This window comes from Sturnus vulgaris, chromosome 6 (genome assembly GCF_052056855.1).
Source record: "Sturnus vulgaris isolate bStuVul1 chromosome 6, bStuVul1.hap1, whole genome shotgun sequence".
NCBI lineage: Eukaryota > Metazoa > Chordata > Aves > Passeriformes > Sturnidae > Sturnus > Sturnus vulgaris.
The window spans coordinates 38,483,607-38,508,144 of NC_142248.1; the positions used below are offsets into that span (position 1 = coordinate 38,483,607).

Consider the following 24,538-nt stretch of genomic DNA (forward strand, 5'->3'; position numbering starts at 1 on the left):
CCTCCCTTTGAAAGACAAGCTAAATAGAAATATGGAGTTAGACACAAGGAGTGTGACCTCAGAACCAGCCTCTCCAATGAACAGTCCAGAGAAGGAAAAGATGGAAGTCTCTTCTGAACTGAGCAGCCCAGATTCGCAGAGGAGGGACAGTGGGTTCTTTGAAAGAGGTATTAAAACAGTGTTAAGCATCCGGAAATCAAAACGAAGTCTGAAAAAAGAAAGAAGGAAGGAAGATACTGGCACTTGGAATGCGAAAAGACTTCTGCAAACACTCATGAGCTATGAGGAGAACAAACCCACAGTCAGTAATAGCGTGGAGAAGATTGTTGAAATATGTGAGCCCATTGAAGCAAAACCTCTTTCAGGTAAGACACAAAACCACCATTGCCATTTTCTTGGCAGGATAAATGTAAAATTAATTTACAGTGTGCAAGGCTTGGGCTCAACAGAGGTGCTAAAGAACCAGGCATCCCTTCACAAGGGAGAGGCAACTGCACCCCTTGCTTTTGTTGGGTGTTACCTGGCCCAGCCTGGGCAAGGCTCTGCCACTGAACATGCTGCTCTAGCCATATCAGCAGCCTACCCATCAACCTGTCAGTGTGACATTGCTCATCACATATATCAGTCACCAAGCTGCTGAGCACACGTGGGGAACTGCTGGTCTGACATACCTACAAGTGCAGTGTGCTATTGCCTGCATTGCTGTCCTGGACAATTTCTGCTCTTCAGCTCTCAGACTGATGGTCCTCCAACTGTGCTCTGTAGGGTGCTGCAAGGCCTAGAGGGGAAAAAGATGGTTTGGCTACGATCTGGTTTGGAAGCTCCACTTCGGCTCCTAATCTTAGAAATCGCCTTGCAAAGAGACTTCCACAGATATTTTGCTCTCTTGCATTGACTTTCCGCCTGTCCTCACAACAGCAGTGCTGCAAGTATTTGATTTTGGTCTTCCTCAGGCTGGCTACTCTCACGTGTTTTGCCAGCATAGATAGATCTCAGACAAATTATAACAATTCCCTTTCCCCAGCTGTGAGCAGACTGCAATAACTTTGATCACGGTTTGAGCACTGCTGTCCTCCACCTTCTCAAGGCAGAGGTACTACAATGCATTCACCTGGAGACAGACTGAGGCAAAACAATATGACTTGGCCTTTCCTCAGTCTAAATTTCTAGGAAGAAATTATCAGTGTGTTGCATAGGGTGCCACAGGGATCAGATGCACGGGCTGACACTGCCTCACTGCTGTAAGGTGCTCTACTGTGATGGGAAGTGATTTACTGCTTTACATTGATACATTGTGAGCTTGGTAAGCTGGATCTGAGCCCATCTCATAAACTTCACTAGTCTGACCTTCAAGGGTCAGAGATGAGGAGGGGCAGAAAATGTTATCACAAGCTTTCTGATCTCCTGAAATAAACGAGCTGAGAAATTGCACAAATAAGGCCCATTCTCTGCCCAATAACTTGTGTTTGGCCTGGACTAGAGCAGCTCTGTCGGAAGCACATCCCATCCTGAGATAATATGGCAAGTGATGGAGATTCCACAATGTGCACCATTAGGCTGCATAATAGTTAATTGCCTTTCAATTGTCTTCCTTCAACCACCAGCTGGCTGATCTTGTATCGCTGAATTAAAGATCCATTTAGCACCCAACATCACCTCCCTGAATAATTATCATAGATGGTGATTAAATGGTGTTTTCTCACTTTGATAAACAGAACAGAATGTATTCCTCTAGTCTCTCACTGCAAGCATTTGTGTAAACACAGGTTTTATATTAATTTATCTAGAACAGACTAAGTTAATTGGTAGAATTTCCCACCCTTCTGAGTGCAGAAGCAACTATAGCACCATATAGGCACTCAAAGATCTATGTGTTCTGTGATGCATCAATTTTTTGGTTATTTGGCATATTTATGTCTTCATACAGATATTCTTATGCTACAAAGATTACTTGGTACATATGGTATGAAACCTGTGTGCAGACAAGCCGAAGGGCAGAAATTATGTGCTATGAATTAGTCCTTCTTTGAGTGCTCTCCAATTTTTTCATATAATTTTGTATGTGTATGTCCAAGAAGCACCTGACTGTGGGCTCACATACAGGAGGCTCTCTCAGGGCCCTGGTATCTCTGAGGACATGCTTGTGGGTGGGCTGGGACAGACATAACCATCGAGAGAGAGATCTGACCCAAGAGCTCAGGACACCCAAAGGTGTCTGTCCTGCTGTGCTCCCTCCCACTACCCCAGCCAGGGCCCTGGGCACTGTCCTGTCCTCTTGGGCAGCTTTTCAGATGCCCTTTCATCCAGAGGTGCCTGAGCTGGGCTACACCACCATGGCCAACAACAGCAGCAGAGCTGTGCTGAGCACAGGGTATGCAGGGAAACAAGGACATCCATGCTAAGGGAAATCCTGCTGGTAAGGTATATCCTGAACCATTCCTGCTGCCTGTTCCACCTCATCTCCACACCAGCAGAGGGGCAGAGCCAGTTTTATGCAGCCTGAACCTCCAGTGTCCCTCTGCGCAGCCTCACCAGCCATTGTTTGAGGCGTCCCTGCAGGGCTATCAGCAGGTTTTTTGATATTTCCTGTCTCTGTAAGCAGCTGTTCAGGGATGTGGCTCGATTTGCAGTTATTGCTTTCCCACTGTTTTCCTCTCCTGTGTCAAACAGGAGCTGGAGAGATCAGGGAGGCCCAGGGGCAGTCTCAGAGGCACTGCTGGGACTTGACTACTCTGAACAGCCCCCTGCAAGTCTCCCTGTCAGACCTTGTCCTGTTACCAGCCTGTCAATGGCCTAATGCCCACTTTGTCCCAACCTCTTCTCACCTGTTTCTGCAGTAATGGAAATCCATGAACTTATTCAGAAAAGACAACTTTTGGAAGCATTTGCAAGTATCAAGTTAATGGAAGATGAGACTATCTCAGAACGGGATTCTGAGAAATACAGTGATAACCCCCAGGAGTTTGTACGGAAATCCAAGGATGTGGATTTGCTTTATAACTCCATCACAAATGCAATCCAGTCCATAGTGGAGGGAACACTGGAGGATCCCACTTTACAGCACACCCTGCTGACCTCCATGGTGACTTTAATAGCCCGTGAGGAAGCAGCTCATCCCAACACAGACAATGCTTCTCGTCCTGGGTCAGATTTGCTCGGCAGGCCCAGAAAGTGGAGGGAGAAGTGGAGGGAAGCTATCAACGAGAGTGCAAGAAAAAGAGTCCTGATGGCACTCATGGCATCAAGGGAAGAAGCAACTTCATGGCTTGATCGCCACTTACATTTCCTCCAGGAAAACCTGAGGGCAGATTTACTGAAAATCAAGTCATCGGTAAAAAAATGCTATCCAGAGGAGTACCAGGTGTGTGACACATATGTGGAAGCTTTTCACAATGCCATTGCCTCACATTTGCAAGAACTCTCCCAGGGACCACTGGACTTCCACGAGCTCTACACCTTGCTTGACTGGGTGGCCAACACCTACCACAGGTGAGCTGCTGTGTTTGCCACAGTACCTCTGCCTCCTCCAGGGAGCCATGGGGCTGTGGGGTACTCCAAAAGCACCAAGCCATTCTCAGTTTTCCAAGCAAGCAAGTGAGATGTAGTGACTACAGTGGAGCCAGATAGCAAACCTATTAATAGGTGGGGGCAAAGGTCTGTGGATAAAGCACTTGCTGCTTTTTACAGATCTACATCACCCCGTTTCCCCCTGCCTCTCCCACTTGCTGTTTCCACATGCCAGGAAGCTCCTCCCTGCATTTGATAAACCTACTCTGATAAACCTGCTCCTTTCTGCATATATTTTGCAAGATCCAACAGCTATTTCAGAGACTTTTCCAGGCACAGGCAGGGGCCTATGGGGGAGGCCTTCTTCCTGTTTAATTAAAATTGTGATGGGCCACGTTAACCCCATGCATGGGTCAGAGTTGTCTTGAAGAGGAGTCAAGACATCATGGAGGGTAATTAGAGACATGAAAACAAAAGTTCTGTCTCAGATGTGTCCACTGGTTGAATGGGAGGGCTTTAAGACATAGCTCTTCGCAGTTCAGGGGTCTGGAAAATAAGCATGTGAAACAGTTATGCCAAAGCAAAAATGTGTCTGCCCTGGTAGCTGGCCTCCAGGTATGGCCTGAACCAGATGTTCAAGGAAGGGACAAACACAAACCCATTGGCAGCCCTCAAATAAAACAAAGAAGGATTGAAGGCAGGAGTATCAGCACTGAGCCAAACAGTGGGTTAAAATGGCCACAAAGGGGGCAATGGCACAGCAGGGCAAGGAGCAGAACACTGTTGCTCAGAACACCCCTAGCCTGTGGTAGCTTTTGAGTAAGAAACATTTGCACTGCGGGTGGTTTTTGTTTTGAGCAGCCCTCAACAGGTCTCTTCTGTGAACTTACCCAGTTCTGCTCTTAAAACCCCACCTAGAGTGTGGTGACCATAATGATGTATGTAACCCCCTCATCATCACAAATCCCTGCAGGTCTCATCTGAAGGGAAATTCCTGCATGGCCCCACTCTGGCATTGCAGGAGAGCAAGGAAAGAAACGAACTTCAGCAGTCAGGTTCTGTACCAAAAAAAAGTGCCCCTGCCATATTTCTCTAAATTGCTGTGAATGGGTTTATTGAGAGTTTGCTGTTGTTTTGGGCACTGTTTGCAATCACCTGTTTGTTTTATGCTGCTTCCATTTGATTTTCCCATTCAAAAAAACTTCATTGTTTCTTGGAATAAATAATCAAAAAGGAAGAGACTGACCCAAACTCATTATTGATGTTACAGTTCAAACAAATAAAAAAAAAAAAAAAAGAAAAAAGAAAGAGATGGGAATAAGGCCCTGGAGTACACATTTGAGGCTGTCCTTTCAGCTGTGGTGGAGAGTCCATACTTAAATCTATGTTGTGCTTTAGAATGAGCAGTAGACCCTGGCAGCAGCTGGGTTGTGCAATGCTCCCCATGTAGAGATGTTCCTCTCTAGGAAATCTGAACCATGACCATGGAAATATTGACTCCAGGACACTATCAGCAGACTGAAGTTATTTTCTGCTGAGCAGTCACTCTGCAGCAGTTTGACCTTGTACATTACAGTCCTCACTTGTATCTGAACCTAACTGTGAGTGCAGTGCTGGTGGGGCAATGGGAACCCTTTTTGGTGCCTGAGCATATGTGCAGGCTGTGTATAGGACATGGCAGTTGTGTTCCCTGATTAACAAGATAGCAGCTCAAAGCTTAGGCCCCACCTTCATCAAGTGCATGAATATTTTCTTCTTTCTCTCTTCCGCCTTCTCTCCCCTGCAAGATGCAGTGCCTGCCACAGTCTGTGGCAGGTTGCAGGAGTAGCACATTCAATTGTACAGGCTAATAATATTTTTCTTGCCCCAGAGAGAGGAACACAGGCACTCCCTCCCTTCCCCTGCTTCTGTGCTAATCAGCTGGCCTGATTACATGTCAGTCCAGAGGAAAGTGAGCAGCAAAGTCTGGTGTCAGCTGAGCTCTCTTTGGAGCCAGACCCTGTAGCTGCACGTCCCCTTCCATGTGCAGGGGAGCATGGCTCGTGTCCCTGGCATGGGAATGCCTTCCCCGTCCTGCTCTGCCACCTCCCCTGCATCAGGACAAGGCACAGAGACAAATCACAGGCTGACACGAGCTGTGATATGACACTGCAGAGGAGGCAGGGAGATGGGCTAACTCCAAAGCAACGCGCTACTACAGGAATTACCCTGAAAGGCATTTTGCAAGCTTCTAGTTGAATGAATCAGCTTCACATTGTTTATTTTAAAAAGTAAATTCTCATAGCACTTTTCATGTCCAAACAACTCAGAAGTCTCATGATTTCTGAAGTGGGCTGGAACCTTAGATCATTTTGGGTTTGAATAATTACGATTTTGAATAGAAAGAAAAGATTTTTCTTGTTAAACCTTGAAAACAAGCAGCACAATTTAAGCTTTAAGTATATTTCTCATGGCTTAATAATTATGTAGCTCATGCTGCATGAATATTCCATCAGTTTATTCACATTCTGAGGCATTATAATTTGTTAATTTGATTCTTTCCAGTGAACTCTTTCTGGGTCATCCTGAGCTCAAACCAGAGGTTAAGACAGAAAACCTGTCCTTGCTGTTAACACCAGCTGATTGGGATAAACTGAAAAACGACTACATTGCTTCTGCAAAGGTGAGAGTTTTGACCTAATCCCCACATGCCCCCCAGGGAAGATACAGGAGCCCCAGCCTCCCAGACAGAGGGCTTGGATGACTGCATTGTGGTTTCCAGCCCCACCAGGTGCTGAGTCCTACTGGCCCCACATAGAGTGGCCTGTACTCTAAAGCAAAAAATTCCTGAATACCATTTTGGGGACCCAAGCAGAGCCAACAGGACTGTACCAAACCCACTCAGTACAGCAGACACTTACTGGAAGGTCGTAGCTGGGCTTCAGCAGATTGTACACATTGCAAAGTTAGGGGCAAAGGCATTTTATTGGCCACTGTCACTGTGTGGGATCTCCTCCAGCACATATGAGGTTTGCTATTGGCAGACTTCAGGCATCCCCACCAGAGAACAGACTCATGGTTTGTGTCCTCTGATGAAGCCACTTCCTAGTTGCCTTTCTGCAATCCTTGTCTGGAACCCTGTGCAAGACTTTCCTGGCTCTTTGCTGGGCTCAGACATTTTCTTGCAAATCATTTCTGAATCAGGGCACAGCACAAGGTGAAGCACAAGGTACCCAGCTGAATGAAATCAATATTGCTCCAACTTGCTGGTGAAAGATCACTTTGTTTCACCAGCAACAAGATTGATTTATCAGCCAGGACTGAACAGTGCTGCTGCTTACCTGCTGGCTGTACCCAGGAAAGGACTGGTTTGATCTTTAATCCTGATCTGGTGCATTCCATGGGCTGGAGGACTTTGCAATCAAACAAACAGCTGACCCACTGTTTCCTGCCAGGAGAATGACTCTCTGCTTTGGGAGTACTTTGCACACACATAGCACAGCTCCTGATTCTCCTGAGGTCTGGAGCAAGGTCTGTGACCCTGCTCACCTTTCCATGCCATACCCACGTGCTGATGGAGCAAAATGCATAGAGGGGCTGTACTCGTGTTTTATTCATTACCCTGAGCTACATGTTTCCTTCCTATGTTTAACATTTAGGGGAAAATCAAAAGTTATTTTGGAAACATCCTGAGACTAGAGGTCACGGAGAAGTGGGAGAAGGAAGTTCATTCAGAAGAGAAGGAAAACCTCTACCACGACTCACTCTCTTTTGATATTCAAACGGTATTTCATTAGCTGGGGGAAAGTGGGGAGGAAGGGAGAGGGGGAGTCTCTGTGACTCCAGGGAAACGGGACCGTTTCCTTCTGGGGTGGAGGTACCGCCTCCTGTGATAATTTATGTAAGTCACACACTGGCAGAATACATTAGAGCAGAAAATGCCGTTTATTACAACTTTTAGCTCTCCCGCTTGCCTTCTAGCTGCAAATTAAACCTGCTGTCAATTGTGTCAGCAACATAATAGGCAACTGATTTTAAAGTCCCTAAACCTCTTTGATTAGGAAGAAGAAAGAGAATTGGGAAAAGGGTGGAAAGAAAAGGTTTCTTTGAAAAAACCGTTGGCTTAAAAAGCAACTTTGTCCCACGGCTGTGAAAGCTGGGGAAAGGCTGTAGGCAGTGACAGCCACTCCAATTTACACAGTACAAAAAACAAAAGCCCCTACTAGCTTTAGAGACTACTGGGTAATAAAGGCAGGAGGGGTCTGGATTAATTCTCATCACTCAACTGGTTGAGTCACTTCAATTAAATAAAACTAACAGAAAGAGAGAGAGAGAAAGAAAGAAAATCAAAGAGTTTTGCCTGCTGATGTGACTCTTTTTCCATACAGGAATATTACACATTATGTGATCACAGGGAAGTCAGATCTGAATTGATTTAGCAAATGGATAGGATGCTGTGGGAAGTACCAGAGTAGGACTGCAACACACCTCAGTCCAGAAGTGTAGCTGGGGTTGTGGGAATGGGAATGTGGGAGGAGTTCCAGTGCAGACAAGAGTTCAGGGTGATGCCTGGCCCTCTGTGCTGCCCTGGTATCACTCCTGAGAAGGGGGCTTGTGGGCCCTCAGGGATGGGGTTTATAGTCACCCCTGTCATGGGGTCATACACAGGGACAGCTCTGCTCCCCTTGGGCTTTGAGTTGGGGGTTGATCCCTCCAGCAATTCCCCCCAAAAGAGGAGGATGACAGTGGGACACCTCAGAGCTCCAGCCAATACCGCCTGTAACTCACACTCAGACAGCAGAAGGGCATGACACCATTAGGGGTGCATGATTACATCACAAATCCTTTGGGGCTTTCTGGCTCATTCTGCATGATGATTTTTAAAACTGAGAGATTAACGAAAACCTCCTGGCAACAAGCTGGTTGTTTGCCCCTTTGCTAGGTGAGCCATTCTTACCAACCAAAGCTGCATGAGATCCTTGTGAAGGATGTTTCACCAGTGCTTGTCCCACTCACTGGAGTTTCTTCATTCCCTTTTCTAGATCATCGGGCAGCACGTGAAGTTATCTGGAGCTATCAGTAGAAGCTTGGAAACAAAAATGCTCGAGTTATGCATGGCAGAGCTGCTTGAATTCATATCAAGGTCATCACTGCTCTGAGTAGCACTTTCTTTATAAATGAGTCCCACACTGGTAAAAAAACAGGAAAAAGGTCCAGGCACTGGACCAGATAGTGGCACTGAGCAGGCACAAGGCTGCTCCTGGGAGAATTAGAGATCACAATGACCTCAGTAATAAGCATGCTGCAAAACAACTTGGGGAGAGTCATAAACAGACCCAGATAGGACTCTGTGAGTCCAAAAATCCAGTGTCAGAGCTCTGGGAAGTAGCTGCTATCTGGAAAGGGGTGGGACCACTGCAGTCCCATCCACCCAGGACTTTTTTACATTGGATACTGGTCACTTGCAGCTTCAGTCATGAGCAAGCAGTGGTTATGGACCCCTCAGACCAAAAGCCTGTTTGCCCAAAACATAATCTAGGTATTGTGGGATGAGTTCTGCTGAGTGGTTTTCTCTGGCATCCCATGGCTATGGGCATAAAAAATGGCTGATGAGTCTCTCTCTGCTATAACACACAGCTGAGCTGCCTCATGAATCCCTTAAAATTTATCCAGTGTCCAAAGGAAATTGCTGAATAATGTTTTTTTTTTGTTCTTCTTTCCCTTTTCTTTGTTCTCTTCTTTATTATTTTTCTTTTTTATTCCCCCTTTTCTTTCTTTTTTTATTGCTTGGTTGTTGTTTTGTTGTTGTTTGTTTGTTTGTTTGTTTTTGTTTTGTGGGTTTCTTTTTTTTTTAACTGTGTGAAATGCAAGCTGGAGCCGCCAGGGCTCTCAGATTAAGGGAACACTGAAACTTAAGCTTTTACTTAAACAAACCTGAGATGCAAGTGGCTGGGGCCAGCTCAAGCAGTTTCCTTTACCCTGACAAAGAATGGGACCACCAGGCAAAACCTGCCTGAGCACACAGCCTCCTGCCTTCAGCAAGGACCTGGCTGCGAAAAAGCTGTCAGCCCCATGAAATTGGTGCTACACAAAAAACAACTACCTAACAACCACACTGAGGTTTTGGGGGGAGGGAAGGTAGGTGTGCTGCCCTGTTCCTATACATCTTCTGTTATAAAATCAGCCCTGTGTGCTTAAAAGGCACATAATGTATTGCCCCAAAAGCCAGAGAATGAAGGCTCAGACTTCTAAGCCTGTGTGCCACACCTGCAATTAAACCCTCAGCGTGAGGAAAAGTCAGAGATTTGGCCTCCCAACATCCCTGGCGTCTCTCCAAAAGTGCTGCGTACCTGCTCAGGCGAGCGCATCCTAAACCCGTAATTATCTGCCATCTATTCCCCTCCACTGCACACACAAGTTGTGACAGCTGGAAAAAATTTGTCTGCATACAGAGGGGACAGGTTGGGCCAGCCATAGGTGTTTCCTGACAGCACCATGCACACAGAAGATGAGGCATTCTCGGTGCTCCCACCGTTAACGTTACCTGGGTGTATTTTCCTACAGGTTTGAGCAGGAGTTCATGGCGTGGAGCACTGCCCAGGACAGCCCCATGTTTGTGCCCTATCTTGTTGCCTACATCAACAGCTTCCATGACCTGATGTAAGTCTGCTCCCTTCGTGCTGAACTGCTGCGTTTCTGGGGTCTGGGAGGGTGGCAGGATCTGGAAAGGAAAGACCAAGCTCTCCATTAGTGACTCTGTGGGTGCTCAGCCTCGAGCCCTTCTAATCTCACAGGAGGGTTTTCCTCAGGGGATGCAAATAAAAGCCACAAGAGTGAAGGGACAGAAATATGGATGGATGCAGTGCTTGCATGAGAGTTTTGAACTCATTTTCAGAGCATCTTTTTCATCCTCAGGGGAGTTATTTTTTTCATTTGTTTTTTTTGTTCTGGAGGTTAGCAAAATAAACTCAGAAACATGCCCTCAAGGCTGCCTTTGGCACTGGGCTGAAGAAAATTCAATTAAAGCACTCAACCCAAAAATAAATGCCTGCCATTGGTGCTGGCATCTGGAACTTACAGGGCTTTGCATGAATTAGTTACTTCAAGCCACGTGTTAGAAAGTGCCTCTGATGAACAGGTGTCATCAGACTGACTGCCAAAGATCTATCCCTCACCCCATAAGTGGAATGGTGCCAGTGAGTGCATGTCCCAGGCTCTGGTCCATCAGGCCTGTGCTGAGGTCCCCGGGCTCATCAGCATGTGGGGACATCTTTGCCATGCAGATGTGGTGCTTTTGTTTGTCAACCCGGCAAACACCACAGGACTAGTGAGTGGGCTCTGGCCACCAGAAAGATTGGGTTGTGATTTCCAGCCCCTGCTGCTGCCCCGCTCCGGCAGGGATGGACATGCCAAGTGTTGTTCAGGGGATGGAGGGGATTTCGTGCGGTGTCTCCCAGGAGCGGACGGCTCCCGCCGCAGCGAGCACTACCGCCGGGAAGGCTCTAGATGGCACGGTCTCTCCAGCAATGCTCGCCTCGCCGAGGAAATGGCTTTCCCTGCCTCCTGCTGCCCTGCGGGACACTGCTGCCCCTTCCCTGCTGGGCAATGGAGAGGGGGTGAAGGGAGACGCCAGCCCCAGGCAGGGAGCTGGCAGTGTTTGGGTGATCGGTGTATTCCTGAGTCAAGTTAAACATGCATCAGCTGGGGTGATGAGTTGTGGGGCAGAGGTAGGTGTCCTAACAGCAGGATTTTTTGGATGCTGGACCCAGACTTCAGGTGTTCAACCAGAGTTACAGTCCTGAGCTCCAGCCTGGGATGACGGGGATGGTGTTGGATGCTTTATAGTCCTGCCAGGGCAGCCTCAGACATATAAATCTGGGCAGTGACAGGAACCTGCTGTTCTCTGTGTTTACAGCAGTGGATGTGGCACATCCAGGGATGCTCAGGCATCACTGGTGATGCCTTTTTCGGTGGTGGTGCTGCCTCAGTTCCCTCCCTCACCAACACTGAGCATGTTACAGTGGGACAGGGATGGAAAGTGAGAAGAAAGCCAGGAAGTCACAATGCCTCTAAAGCAAACACACACTCACACACAGGGAATTTCATTGACCTCTCAGAAATTTTCTTTCTCATAAGGTAAAACATTGCACAAGTATGCACTGTCCTTAGGAAATTCCACAAGTTTCCATCCACATAGTTACCATCCCAGCTGCTGCTGATAGACATTGTGTGGAGTGAATCAGACAGGCTCTGGAGGACAAAAGGAGCTTTCCCTTCTCTGGCTTTATTATTTACTTTTCCCTCACAGCCCTCAGTTCTCCCCCAGGTACCTGGAAATCATTTAGCAGAGGTGTTGCTCCTACACAACTGCTCCGCATGGCTGCACTGTCCCACCTGATGAGGAAATCTGAAGGGGTTTTTAACCACAGTTACTCATCTATGATTAATTTTCAGTGCACAGGATTGTGCAAAATGAGCCATTACTTTGGCTCAGTAAGTGTTTCCAAGAGGAAGTAGTAGAAACACAAGTTTATTTAAAAATAATATCCAACATGCCAATCCAGAAAACATGCTAAGTGCTGTGTCATGGTTTACATTTTAACATTAACTCACTGGTGATCTCTATCTCTCTGTAGGTCAGGGTTAGAAACAGCATTTAAAGTCAATACTGAAGAACTGCAGAAGATTCTGGCAACTCTGACAAGGAACTTCACAAACATTTTTTTAACAAAATTAAGAACAAAAGCACAGGTAAGAGGATCTTGGCCACATTATTTCCTCAATATAAGGGTTATGTGCAGCAGCTGTGGGTCATTGCCCTTCCCTTGTCTCACCACCTAAACCTCATTTTGCAGCACATGACATTATGGTCCCTCCAAAATGCATTTAACACTTGTGGAAATCCCCCTTAAAAAGCAACATTTCCAGCATCCTGGGAATTTTTTGCTATGAGCAATGATACATTTTTCAAGCTGTTAATAGCAACCAAAAGAAAAGGATATTTAGGAGCTTCCAGTCTCTCAGGCAAAGCAGTGGGGAAAATCTTATCCAAAGTGAGAGAGAGCTGGAGAGGACAGCTGAACACCAATGGGACAGTTTTCCTTCTATCAAATCATTTGGATTTTTCAGGACTTTTACTTATTGATTCATAGACCTACCATTACAATCTGTCAGAAACCTCTTCGGATAGGATAGAATTCATTCTGGTAGGGGTGGTTTTTCCAGGCTGTTCCCATGGTGACAAAAGATTGTTCCAGAGTGAGGATGCTAAAGGTCCTGTATCAACTGATAAAACTCTGATAAAATTTGACTTGTGTTAAGAGGCCTAAAAGGCAACGTCCTACAATGGAGTTTGTGCTTCTCAGGTGCTGTAGATGAGCCTTTCTGCTCTCAGCCAGTTGGGTTCTGCTAGCTCCAGCTGGTATTACAGAGGAGATGGAGAACTCAAGCCTTTGGTCCCATCCCTTTTCACTTATCCTAATTCAGTTTCTAAATCCCCAAACATAACTTCCAGAAACCAAGACAGTCACAGAACTTCTCCAACCTAAGCCAAGGGGACTTTCCAGTGACTGCAGATCTTGTCTTGGAGCCTAAGCAGCAGGCGAGGAAAGGCCCCGAGCCAAAGCGTTGAGCAAGAGAGCCGAGATGTCGTGAGAACCGAGAGAGGCCGAGTCAAAGCATTTGTAAACAGCTCTCCAGCAGGCTGGGAGCACAGCAAAGGGAGAGATAATTAGGAAGGAGATTGCCAGGAGTCTAAAGACAGAGATCATGAGAGCTAGGAAGAGAAAAGTGAACATGCCAGAGGAAGGATGTTTTGCATTTGGCCTTTTGAGAAGTCTCTTCCAGGTGCCAGAAGTGTTTAGCAGATATTGCTGGTTTCATATGAAGGTTCATTAGCTCTAGGGACCCAGCAAAGGAAAATAACCTGTTAAGGATACTTGGTCGGAGTTACTTTGTACCCAGGACAGATGGGAAACAGTGCCATCACTCCCATGTCATCACTAACCATGAGGCATAAAGCTGGAGATGCTCCCAGCTGCCATTCCTCCCACCACCACATCAGAGCAAGGAGCAGAAGGAAAATCCCAGCAAGACTTCATACAGGTCTGCAGGAGTACACACAGCCTCCTGGGAGGGCTGTGAACACAAAAAGCTTGATTTTCTTATGGAGAAGGCTGTCGAGGTGATGGATTATTGGGCTAATTTCCAACAGATTCATTACCAAGTTACTTCTCGTTTCCAAAGCTGGTGCAAACCCATGTAACACTGACATACATTGCCCACCACAGCCTGTTCTAGTCATGCCTGAGTTGCTTGTGATTAATATTCTCATCTCTTTCTTCCCCAATACACTAGAGAAACAAATTTATTTACCTAAAGAAATAGAATTGGTGGATCAGAAGGTGGCACAGAGCAAGGAAATGAGATATCCCAAATAAGCCTTTAATACCAAAACATATCCTGCTCAGGGCGTGATGCTTCTCCTCTCTGCATTGGGATGCCTACCCAGGAAGGGGAGACATGGGTGTGAATTCCCTGGGGTGGAGAGAAAAATCCAGCCTGAGGTCAGGTGTATAGCTGGCTGCCTTCAGCTATGGCATCATCAGCTACTCTGGATATACCTGTGCCTTCAGTGAGTTGGTCTTTTTTCAGCCACTTCTTAAGAAAATTCTGACCAAGAACTGGATTTTGGCGACGGAAAGGCCAGACTCGCTGGCGTTGGCAGTCTCGCAGTTCTCCAAGCACCTGCAGCACATGAGGGAGCCCCTGGGGCAGGTAGGCAGCCGGTCCCACACCTGGGCACAGGGATGCTGCGAGGCCACACCATAATTTTCAGACTGTGGTAAGACCTGCAAACTCCTCTGCAACAGTGGTTGCTCTTTATAACTGTGGGGGCTGCAGATTCGAGGGGGTGTGTGCTGATGGTGTGCTGCCTTCCTGTACCTCATCTATGCCTTCAGGTGCTGCCAAAGACCTGAGGGCTTTCCCTGCCCTCTCTCATTGCCTTGGCCTTGAATGGACAAAAAAACCCCATGAGGTTTGCTTCTTTTTAACCAGGAGCTTCTGCATGAAGTTCATAAATACGTGGTGAAGGAATATGTCACACAGGTCATCAAACCCAGATGGAAAATGAACAGGGACACACGTCAGGAAGTGAGCAGAAAGATGAGCCGGGAAGCTTCAATCATTCACAATACACTCATTGATCAGGTATGTGAGTTGTCTCCTGACATCCCCTGATTGCCCCACTCCCAGAGGCGCAATTTTCCCACTTGGCTTCACAGAGACCAGGCAACAAGCTCTTGAGGAGGACAAGCCTCAAGAAATATAGAAGTGCTGAAAAGAGAGCGAGCAAGGTGTTTACTGCAGGTGTGGGTTTCCAGCCTGGCAGCCTCCTTGCATTGGCAGCTTGTGCATGTTCAGCCAGCAGCTCTCTGATGGCAGCACCTGGTGTTTTAACACGTTCCCAGGGAGCTTTGCATAGGGTGGTTCATGTGCTGTAGGATCACACTCGTCCTGTGACAGCTTCTTCCAGGGCCTCTTTCCTCAGGCCATGGGATGCATTTTGTCACCAAAGGATCCCTGCCCTGGGTACAGCTCATGGAATTGAGTCCCATGAGATGTTCCATCTGGCTACACACTCTGTGTACAGCAGGGTGTGGGGAGAAAGTGGTGACAGTCTTGAGTGTTTTGTGACTGGACAACTGTTACAACCCATCCCTGAAGGGAGGTAACTGAGGTTCCTGTTAATAAATCTCTTAGGCTAGATAAGAGTGGCACAATACTGAGTGACTGGAGTGAGATACATAGATGGAGAGAGAGAGAGAGAGAGAGAGAGAGAGAGATCTGTGTGTGTGTGTACGGCTGGTTTATTTTAAAACAATTTTATTAAAATGGAAAAGAGGTATGTAGTCATTTTGATTATTACCTATAGTAATATAACAATATAAAAGTATAAAAATATCACTTAAGAAAATATATAAGGAAAAGAAAGAAAGGATAAGAGCAGATAGCAGAGAGGAAAGGTATCACCTCCTGTGGACCAGCAAAAACACTTGATTGTTGCAGTTTAGGCGTCTGTTGGTCAAAACAATGGTTGCAGTTGGTTCAGTCACCAACCTTTAACATTTCTGTCTCTCACAGCAACAGCAGTCTGGGATTTTTGGTAAGTCAAAGTTGAATTAATTGGATTTTGTGGAAAGTCAGGCATCCAGGGCACTAAATCCCATCTCAGAGATGAGGCACATGAAATTATCAGGCAGCAGGAGCTGAAGTCTCTGGCATCTGCTGCTATCCTGGACCACAGCCACAATACCCTGCTCAGGGTCTGGCTTGCTTGGGCATTGGGAAGTGCAGGGTCAGGCCTGGGAGAGCTCCCAGGGGTGCCTTGCCATTGCCACCCTGCACCCTGCTGCCTGCCCAAGGCTGCCTGTCCTGCCTGCACCAGTCCTAGCTCACACCAGCAAATACACCCTGCTGCCATGCTCTTGCTGCAGGGAAAAAGGCATTTAGCAGGTGCTGCTGTCCCTGATGCCCCCATGTGATTGTTTGTCCACAGGGCTCTGACGCTGACTGGCTCCTCCCTGCCATCAGTCACATTGCCAATATCATTGGGGAGAAGAAAAAAGACAAGATCAAAGCCTATGTCAAGGAGCTGTGCCAGGACTATCCAGATATCAGGTACATGAAGCAGCAGATACCAGAACTGTTGGGCTCCATCCCAAAAACCACCAACTTGTCCTGTGCCTGGGCCAAGCTCTTCAGCTTCTCATTGTTGGTGGCCACACGTTAGAGTTTAGGATGCCAGCAACAGTGGGAATCTCAGCTTTGTTTTCTCCCTTTATGGCTGCATACTTTTTCTTTTTTCCCCCTGTGTGCTGTATCTTATAATGTGCACAAATTACCTTCAAAGTCTTTTCGTTTTAGAATGGAATGGGACTATTTCAGTCTATTGGGAGGGACTTACATTGATAATCCACTTCCTGATCACTTCAGGCCTGACCAAAAGTTAATGTAAATTACTAAGGCCATCGTCCAAATGCCTCTTGAGCACTGACATGCTTGGGACCTCAACTACCTCTCTAGGAAGCCTGCTCCAGCACCTCATTAAAAAAATGCTTCCTAATGTCAAGTCTAGAGCTCCCCTGACACAGTTTTGAACCATTCCCATGCATTCTATTACTGAATTCCATTTTATTGCTCTAAATGAACCTTACTTCACAGCAAAGCTCCAGTTTGCTTTCCACTGCATCACCAATATCAGCCCTGTTTGCCAATTTGTAGGCTCCAGATTTGGAGCAAAGAATTTGTCTGAGCCTGTTCCCAGGCTCAGACCTCAAAGTGTGGCAGCCATTGATACGGTTCAGCTGCAGTTTCTGAAACGGCCTCAACACAATCATTACATTTTGGAATAAATTACAAATTCTTTCTTTTGTACTTTCCATTTGCTGTTCCAAGGCTGCATCTGGAAAATTTAAAACTCCTGGAAAAGTAAAGAAAGTGACTAGCTCTGTGCATGGCTAAGCAGCTGCAAATCAGAAGTTACCTTCTCTTCTACAGCTCTTCTTTTACCACTGAGAATGAATATCAGTGGTACAGATTGCAAAAAATTCCATTTCATCGGAGTAATTTCAGAAAAAAACCTTAAAGTTTCAGCACTGAATGACATTTATGCAATCAAAATAATACATAATATTTAACTAATTGCTAGAATACTGAAGTGGATCCTCAAATATTGAGAAAAAAGATCATTCACCTCTCCCCAAAACTGAGGTTCAAAATTTCTCATAACTAGATTTTACTTAGGTGGTTCAGATATTCTTCAGATGTGTCTGTGTGGGGGAATTCAAGACATGGACATGTAAAGGAACAATTGCTCCTAAGTAATTTCCTAGGTGAACATACCTATCTTACAAAAATATCCTGACAAACAATAAAACCAAACAAAACCAAACAAATAAATAAACCCCATAAGGGTTTAATCCCAGTAGCCAGGCTAAGCTGAAAAAGAGGCAGTGCTTGCTCTGGAAAGGATGAGGGAGGTAAATGATGGCTAGTTATCAGTGATGGATATTTGAAAACCATTTTCCAGTCAGAAAAGCCATTTACAAGGCTTTTTGTGGTGCTTTTTCATCATTAGCCTCAGACTCAAGCCAGGTTTTAATGCCTGTCCTTTTGGTTTATTTAATTTCTGATTTTCCATTATTGAGTAACATCATTTTTAACAATGAAGTTTGGAAAATGAGGCGGAACCTGCTGGACCTGCATTGCTTCCTGTTCAGGTCCCTGTTGATTTTTCCCCTGAGCTCTTACAGACATCTCTTAATTTGTATACACTGAGATTACTGGAATAGGGTATGTTTCCAAGTTGGCTTTCCAGCTCAAATCTAATTAGTGCCTATCAGCTTCCTAAATATTAGCACTTCCATTACTCATCTCAAAATAATCATTACACAAAAGGTCCACAGCCTCTCTGGAAAACACACAAAGGGCATCACCGGTGTGGAGAGAGAGGAGGAAATTCCCTGAGGCACCAGCAGCAGGAGGGTGTCCCAGCAGTGTGGTGTGGCAGGAGCTGCTGCTCGCTGGTTTGGGACATCCAGAGGCTGCAGACTCCCATCCTGGTGGCTCCTCCAGTTGTGGTGAGGGGTCGGTCCCTGGCACTTTGCTATAGCCTTGCTGTGTCTCCAGCTCAGCTGTCACTTACTCACCTCTGGCCTGGTTTTGTTGGTCAGATCTGAGCCAGCTCTTGTTTGGTTTCTGCAGGAAGGAGCACGTCCAGGCCATCCTGGCACTCCGGGGGCTGGGCCGTGCCAGAAGAGCGGCGATTTTTCGGCAAGTGCGCCATGCACAGGAGAGCTCACACAGAGGGGAGGGCAGCACACTCTTCGCTGAAATTGATGTTCCAGTAGTCATCAGCTGCTTCTAACACAGCACCAAAGTCAGCATCCTGCCTCCTCCTACACTGCCTCTACACATGATCCAAAATCTGCTAACCCCCCCTACTCCTCTGCAAACCCAAATTGTTGACTGCTGTGGAGAAAGGAGTAGTTTCCTGAACTTGTACCCCAAGTTCAGAACCCAAAGGCAACAGATGCACCAAGACACCAATCTCCTGTAAGAGTTCCTGGGCAGCAGCTCCAGCCTGGGCACAGTGTCCACCTCATGTTCCATATGGATTCTATTGCTAGGAGGCTGTTCCACTGTTTGGTACAAGACTGAATGTATTTTCAAAGAACATAAAAGAAAAAAATAAAAAATCAAAAGCGGTTCCATCAGAGCTATATTAAGGCCTCAGTGCTATATTAAGGCTTGGACTGTGCTCTGCACAATTATACAGCAGCAGAGCAAGAGCCTCCCTCATAATTAGTGCCCATGAGCAACCGAGGGGCAGAGCTTGGGCAGGGATGTGGTAGCATCCAAGTTTTATTTCCTCCCCCACAAACCAGCAGGCTGAGATGGCATGACACAAGGTCATGACGCTGTGACCTGAGGCCACAAACCACTACCTGCCTGGGGAGGAAAACTGGGTAACCAAACCCCATGGCCAGGACACGCAGCACATGGAACACTCTTCTCTCCAGGGTGGCCCCCGTGGCCCCTCTGGCATTTCAGCAGATTTTCCTCAGTCGAGGGCTGCATTGCAAAACTCCTGTTGGACTGAAGATCTGTTCATGCCATCACATCCCCACGTGTACAGACATGCCTGGATTGGATATGCCATGTGGAGGGAGGCTCCAGGTTCTCCTTGACCTGGGGAAAGTGCCACCCAAGAAAATGCCTCTGGTCCATTTTCTTACGTGTGCTTAAATGCATTTTAACAAATCTGTTACAATCTGACTGCAGTATGAAACCAAGTGTGAGGTGGACAGACAGTGCTACATAAGAGATCCTCATCTGGTGTAAACCAGCATCATCCCATAGATGGGCATGGATCACCATAGGTTTAACTCCACAAAGGTTCCCCAGCATCTGCAGGGGAGACTGAAGGAGACATTCAGCAGCCTAAAGCTGTATAAATCTGATTTTATTTAATTCAATTTATCCTTTTGGTTGCCCTCCACAGGATTTAATCTAAGACTTTACAAAGATGTGTTTATGATCTATTAAAATTATAAATGTGGACATGGCATAGCCTTGAACACTATCTTTTCTGGCAACAGAGCTTACAGCATCAGCAATCTCTTGTTTCCTTTGCTTTGAGCTGCACCAGTATGAATTTCAGCCTGGGTGAGCAGCAGGTGCTGGTGACAGGCCAAGGGAAATGTTCTGATGGCTAAAGAAGCACAGAGTGCACCTTTAATTCACAATCATCATATGAAAATTTTTCTAAGGTAGACTTGTTACCTCCACAGTCAAGATAAGGTGTTTTTCTAAAGATAGCTTTGAAATATCAGTTATAAATTGAGAGCTTGAAGCAAGAAATCCTGGAAGAAATTTCTACCCTGCATCATTCTTCAATATATTTCATGACATTTGCCACAAACCCTCAGCTTGATGACTCACTGTATTTGCTATGGAGAAGTAAAATATCATCTGATTTTCCCACTAGGTGTGCAGAACACATGAACACTTCAGAGTTCCCTTCCCCTGTCCTGGGGACATGGTGTAAGCAGGGAGCCCTGTGATTACATCCCCCGTGGGTCTGTGAGCTACATTTCCCCTCCCAGCAGCAGGGAAGGGCATCAGTGCTGAGAGACTTACATTTATTGTTAGAAAGATTGACTGAGTGGGAGAGATACAAAGAGGATTTTGACTTTTGCAAGGTAGGCCTGAGACTTCTAAAACTGCACTCCTGGAGTGCAGGATTTGAGACACTGAAGCTTCAGCAAGAGATTTCGTGCATCAGAAATTTCCCTCTGTATGCACCTCTCATCCAAGCATCTCATGCAAGGCAGCTGTGGCATTTTCCCAAGTGCATTATTTAAATGTATACTGGAGTTTTCAATCTCATTATTTTACTGGCAGACCCTCCACAAAGCAACTGCCTTTCCTCGGGCTCCAGCTGCTGGTCCCTGGGATTAGATAAGGTGCTCGGTTTCCGTTTCCTAATAAAAGCAAGTTGCTCCCCTGAAGTCATGGAGGAAAGCTGGGCACAATGGTCTGCCTTTTGTCACAGCCTCTCCTGGGACACTCAGATCCTGCAGCCTGGCATCCTGTGAGTGAGTGGCAGGCACACAGCCAGCTTCCTCTGGGAGCTGCTGCTCTCCGGCTGCTTGCTCTTGAGCAAACCAGTTTAAGGTTAATGCCATTATGGCAAGGCCGTGGTTCAGCCCTGCCCCAGCAGCTGTGCAAGTGGAGAGGGGCTCCAGGATAGGTGAGGAGCAGGGAGGCCTCTGGGCAGGGGGATGCTCGATCTGGGCTGCAGAGCAGACCCTGGAGCCAGATGAGCAAGAGATGTGCTTTCCAAAAGGAGCTGCTGCTGACCAGCTGTCTTCTGTGGAAGACCCAGTGTTCATTACAACCATATTTCACATTCCAAAAAAAACAGAAGAAAGGCCTCCCAGGGCTTTGAAATGTGGAAGATGCAGCTCTTGTAGGAAAGGGCTCAATTATTACCCTGTTAATTCCTTCTGCTTGTTGTTTCTCTGTGCAGAAAAACACCATCATCCCTATTCCTATCCCAGCACGGAGTTACATTCCCTCCAGGACACACTTCTCACTTTTACCCCAAATCTGCTACTACGTGCAGATATATCTCTGGTGAATAATGCTGTCTCAAAAGTGTCAAACTAAATGAAAAAGCCAAACTCTCTCCAGACTTTGCTTCTCAGGAGTGAATGTTGCATTTGGGATGTGGGGGGGAGGCAGATCTGGCACAGCTGACAGTGCTGTGTGGGTGGTGAAATATAGGGTTTTTTGTTTCAGAGGTCTCTAATGTTTCACAATACTGTTTGTTTCTGGTCTGGGGTGAAAAGCAAAGGCCAGTGACAGCAGCCACGGTGCATGAGCTGGCATTTGCCCTCTGAGACCAACCATGCAGTGCCACCATTTCACCAATTTTGCTCTGTGAAGTTGTTCTTTCCTGGAAGGAAGATATAGGAAACACTCACTTGAAGCAAGAAAAGAAGAGTACCAAGACATTGCAATGAATGCCCAGGAGGCTGTCCCTCAGCAGGGGATCATAATCAATAAATTGATATGTCAAAATAATCCTGAAAAGAGCCTTTTAGTGCAGCACCACTATAATGTTTAGTTCCCTGTCACGTGGTGTCTTTCAGAAAGGATTTCTCAGTTGGTTTAAAATATTAAGGATGATCAGTAAGAAGAGGAATGGTATATTACATCCACTTTACAGGCTGGGTGATGTGGTATGACACCATTCCAGCATACACAGCTGGGATGACAAGAGGTGCCAGGGCATTATAATCTCAGGGATGGCTGAAAAGTAAAGCCATATTAGTTTTAGGCTTCACTGCTTTAGTAGTTATATATCACACTTCTCCCAAGTACCAGTGTTTAGCAAACATTTATCTTCTGTATTTTGCATCATTCTCCATGAATGGCAGTCAGTCATTTTGGTTCTTTGGTACTGGGCAGATAACTGTGCATTTCCATACCTTGAGGGCAATTTTATGTAATATTGCTAATGGCACCATGTGTTACTGCTGGGATTGGCCCACCTCCCCCATAAAACCTGAGCAAGAGAGCAGTCAGGTTGCTGGAGCTTTGATTTAAACTATTTGGTATAGCTGTTACAGCAAAAAGACAACACTGGGAAAAGGTGAAGACTGATGTACACTGATAGGGATCAAAAGTGGATTAACTTTTTAAAAATTACTACCACTTTCTCCAGTCCCAGCTTGAGGACACTGAGCACATGAACTTTGCCTGCCTGCCTTCATCCCTGTCACACAGAGCACTGCAAATGGCCTCTAATACTCTTCCAATGCAGTACTCTCAATTTGTATTTGTAAATTCATACCACACCATCAGAATATTTTCCCAGAAAAGAATATGTAAGGCAGACAAAACTCTGGGAAAAGGCTGTTGTAATATTTCTGCCATCTTCATATACCTGAAAGTCTTGAATTGTCAGTGTAAGGCTTTCCTACAAGCTGCACAGAGATTGTAGCTCTTGCTAAATGAGGCAGAAAGAGTGAATTACAGATTCAAGGTGAGCCTCTAAGTCCCAAGATATTTGACCAGGCATAGTTTATGTTTGGCCAGGCATGAAATTGTGCCTGGCAGCACGAGTAGGCCCATAGCCTGAGCTCCATAATGAGTGTGGGACTGAGGACATGCCATGGCTTCATTAGAGGATGCAGGATTATGCCTTGATTCCCAGGACTGTGGGGAGACTGGCATCAGGCGAGACAGAACTGCTTTTGTTGGAACAGTGCTACACAAGTGCAGAAAAAGCAAACCAAGCCAGAAGGCAGAAAGGCTGCACTCAGCCCCTGGGAAGGGGACAGCAAACTGGGACAGCAGCTGGGAAAGAGAGGCTGAGAATCAGAAGAAAGCCCAGAAAACAGGAATGATTTCACAAATTGGATTCACAGAGAAAGAAAGCTCTGCTTAATATTGGATAGTGCAGAGCAGTGACCTTCAACATTTTTCTGTCTATGGACTAAGGAAGTACTTCCAGGGGAGGCACAGAACACAGATGTGGTATTTGTCTTTCAGTTGGTTAAAAAATGGCTGCAAAAGGGAAGGAATGTGCTCCTCTCCATGTTCTGTAGGGGTCAGGCACAGAGCAGCTTCTACTGAAGTAGATCCAAGTTAGCAGCAAAACCACCATTACTGCTGGCAGGGCTGGACTGCTGAGGACAGCATGTCATCCCTAGCATCAGAGGCTTTCACAGAATCACAGAACGGTTAGAATTGGAAGGGATGCCAGGGATAACTCATTCTGATCCATCTGCCATGAATGGGGACACCTTTCATTAGACCAGATGGCTCATATTCAACAGCACTTTGTAGTGAAGCACATCATGGACAGAACTGAAATGAAGGGAAAATCAAACTTATGACAGAAGTCAGGCACCTTGAACAAGGCACAAAGTGCTGGGGATCATTCCTGAGTGAGGGAGCTCACAACTTTTCAATGCTTTTTTCCAAAACTCGGGGGAAAAGTATTTCCTGAAAGAACTGTGCTATGAATAGAAGCTCATTGAGTGGGTAAGAGGCAATAATGGAATTAATCATCAGGGATTCATGAGGAGGCATAAGGCCAAAAGTCTGGTGGCTTTTGTCTCCAAAAGCACGTCATACACTCGTGGACCGTCATCCTCCCCTCATAGCCCCAGCGAGAGTGCAGGAATGAATTGCTCATGCTTTCATCTTGAGAGCTCTTCAAACAAACGGGTCTTGAGCCTCCAAAGCACCAGCAAAAGCCCACGGTGCCTCTTTCCCTCAGTGATCTCAAGGCTGAATCCATGCTGTGCCTTGCTAAGCAGCTGTTAGTCACTCTCTGGAACAAAGAGCATTCTCCAGGATGATGGGAGCACTGTCTGTGAGCAGACGTGGAGAGAAACAACAGCCCAAAGGCCAGGCTGGATTTGCCTGTGGTGGGATGTTCTCCCAGCAAGCTTGGGAAGGAGCTGTTATTTAGAAGCACCACATGGAATTCCACATGTGACATTTCAGCACTGCCTGCAGGGAGGAGGCTGAACCTGAATGCACCATTTTCTCTGCTTTTAGCCCTGACTCTTGGATCTGGGATTTCTCACTTCCACCAAAATGTCTTTTGCAAGTGATTAAATATTGAGAAAGCTCAAGATTGAGTCTTCTAAGTGAATTAATTTTAAAAAAAGATGATTTCTTTGCATTGCAATAGAGCAGGAATACTTGGATGGATGTCTAATATTGTTCTATTAAACATTCAAAGCAGATGTTCTATTAAACATCCAAAGCAAGAAAATCTTGAGTTAAAAGAACTGCCTGTAGGCAGGCATGACAACTCACAGCAGTATTATTCCATTTCCCAAAGTTATTCACAATCCATTGTAAACAAGAACTGCTATGTCTCTGCAATCAGTCGACCTTCAGCCTTGGTGTGTGGATTTAGATGCCATTGTTTTAGTCACAGCAAGAAAAATGAATTGCATTG

General features: G+C 46.1%; 1 protein-coding gene across 1 annotated transcript; it reads left to right on the plus strand.

Annotated features, from left to right (window-relative positions):
• EXOC3L4 (exocyst complex component 3 like 4) lies at positions 1–19,611 on the plus strand. The gene is made up of 11 exons (XM_014871919.2): positions 1–365; positions 2,838–3,489; positions 6,052–6,169; positions 7,146–7,271; positions 8,529–8,629; positions 10,051–10,146; positions 12,123–12,237; positions 14,140–14,262; positions 14,545–14,697; positions 16,046–16,167; positions 18,253–19,611. Exons 1-11 carry the CDS (start codon positions 32–34, stop codon positions 18,413–18,415), a joined length of 2,103 nt encoding a protein of 700 aa, XP_014727405.2. The 5' UTR covers positions 1–31; the 3' UTR covers positions 18,416–19,611.
• Positions 19,612–24,538: the final 4,927 nt, after the last annotated feature.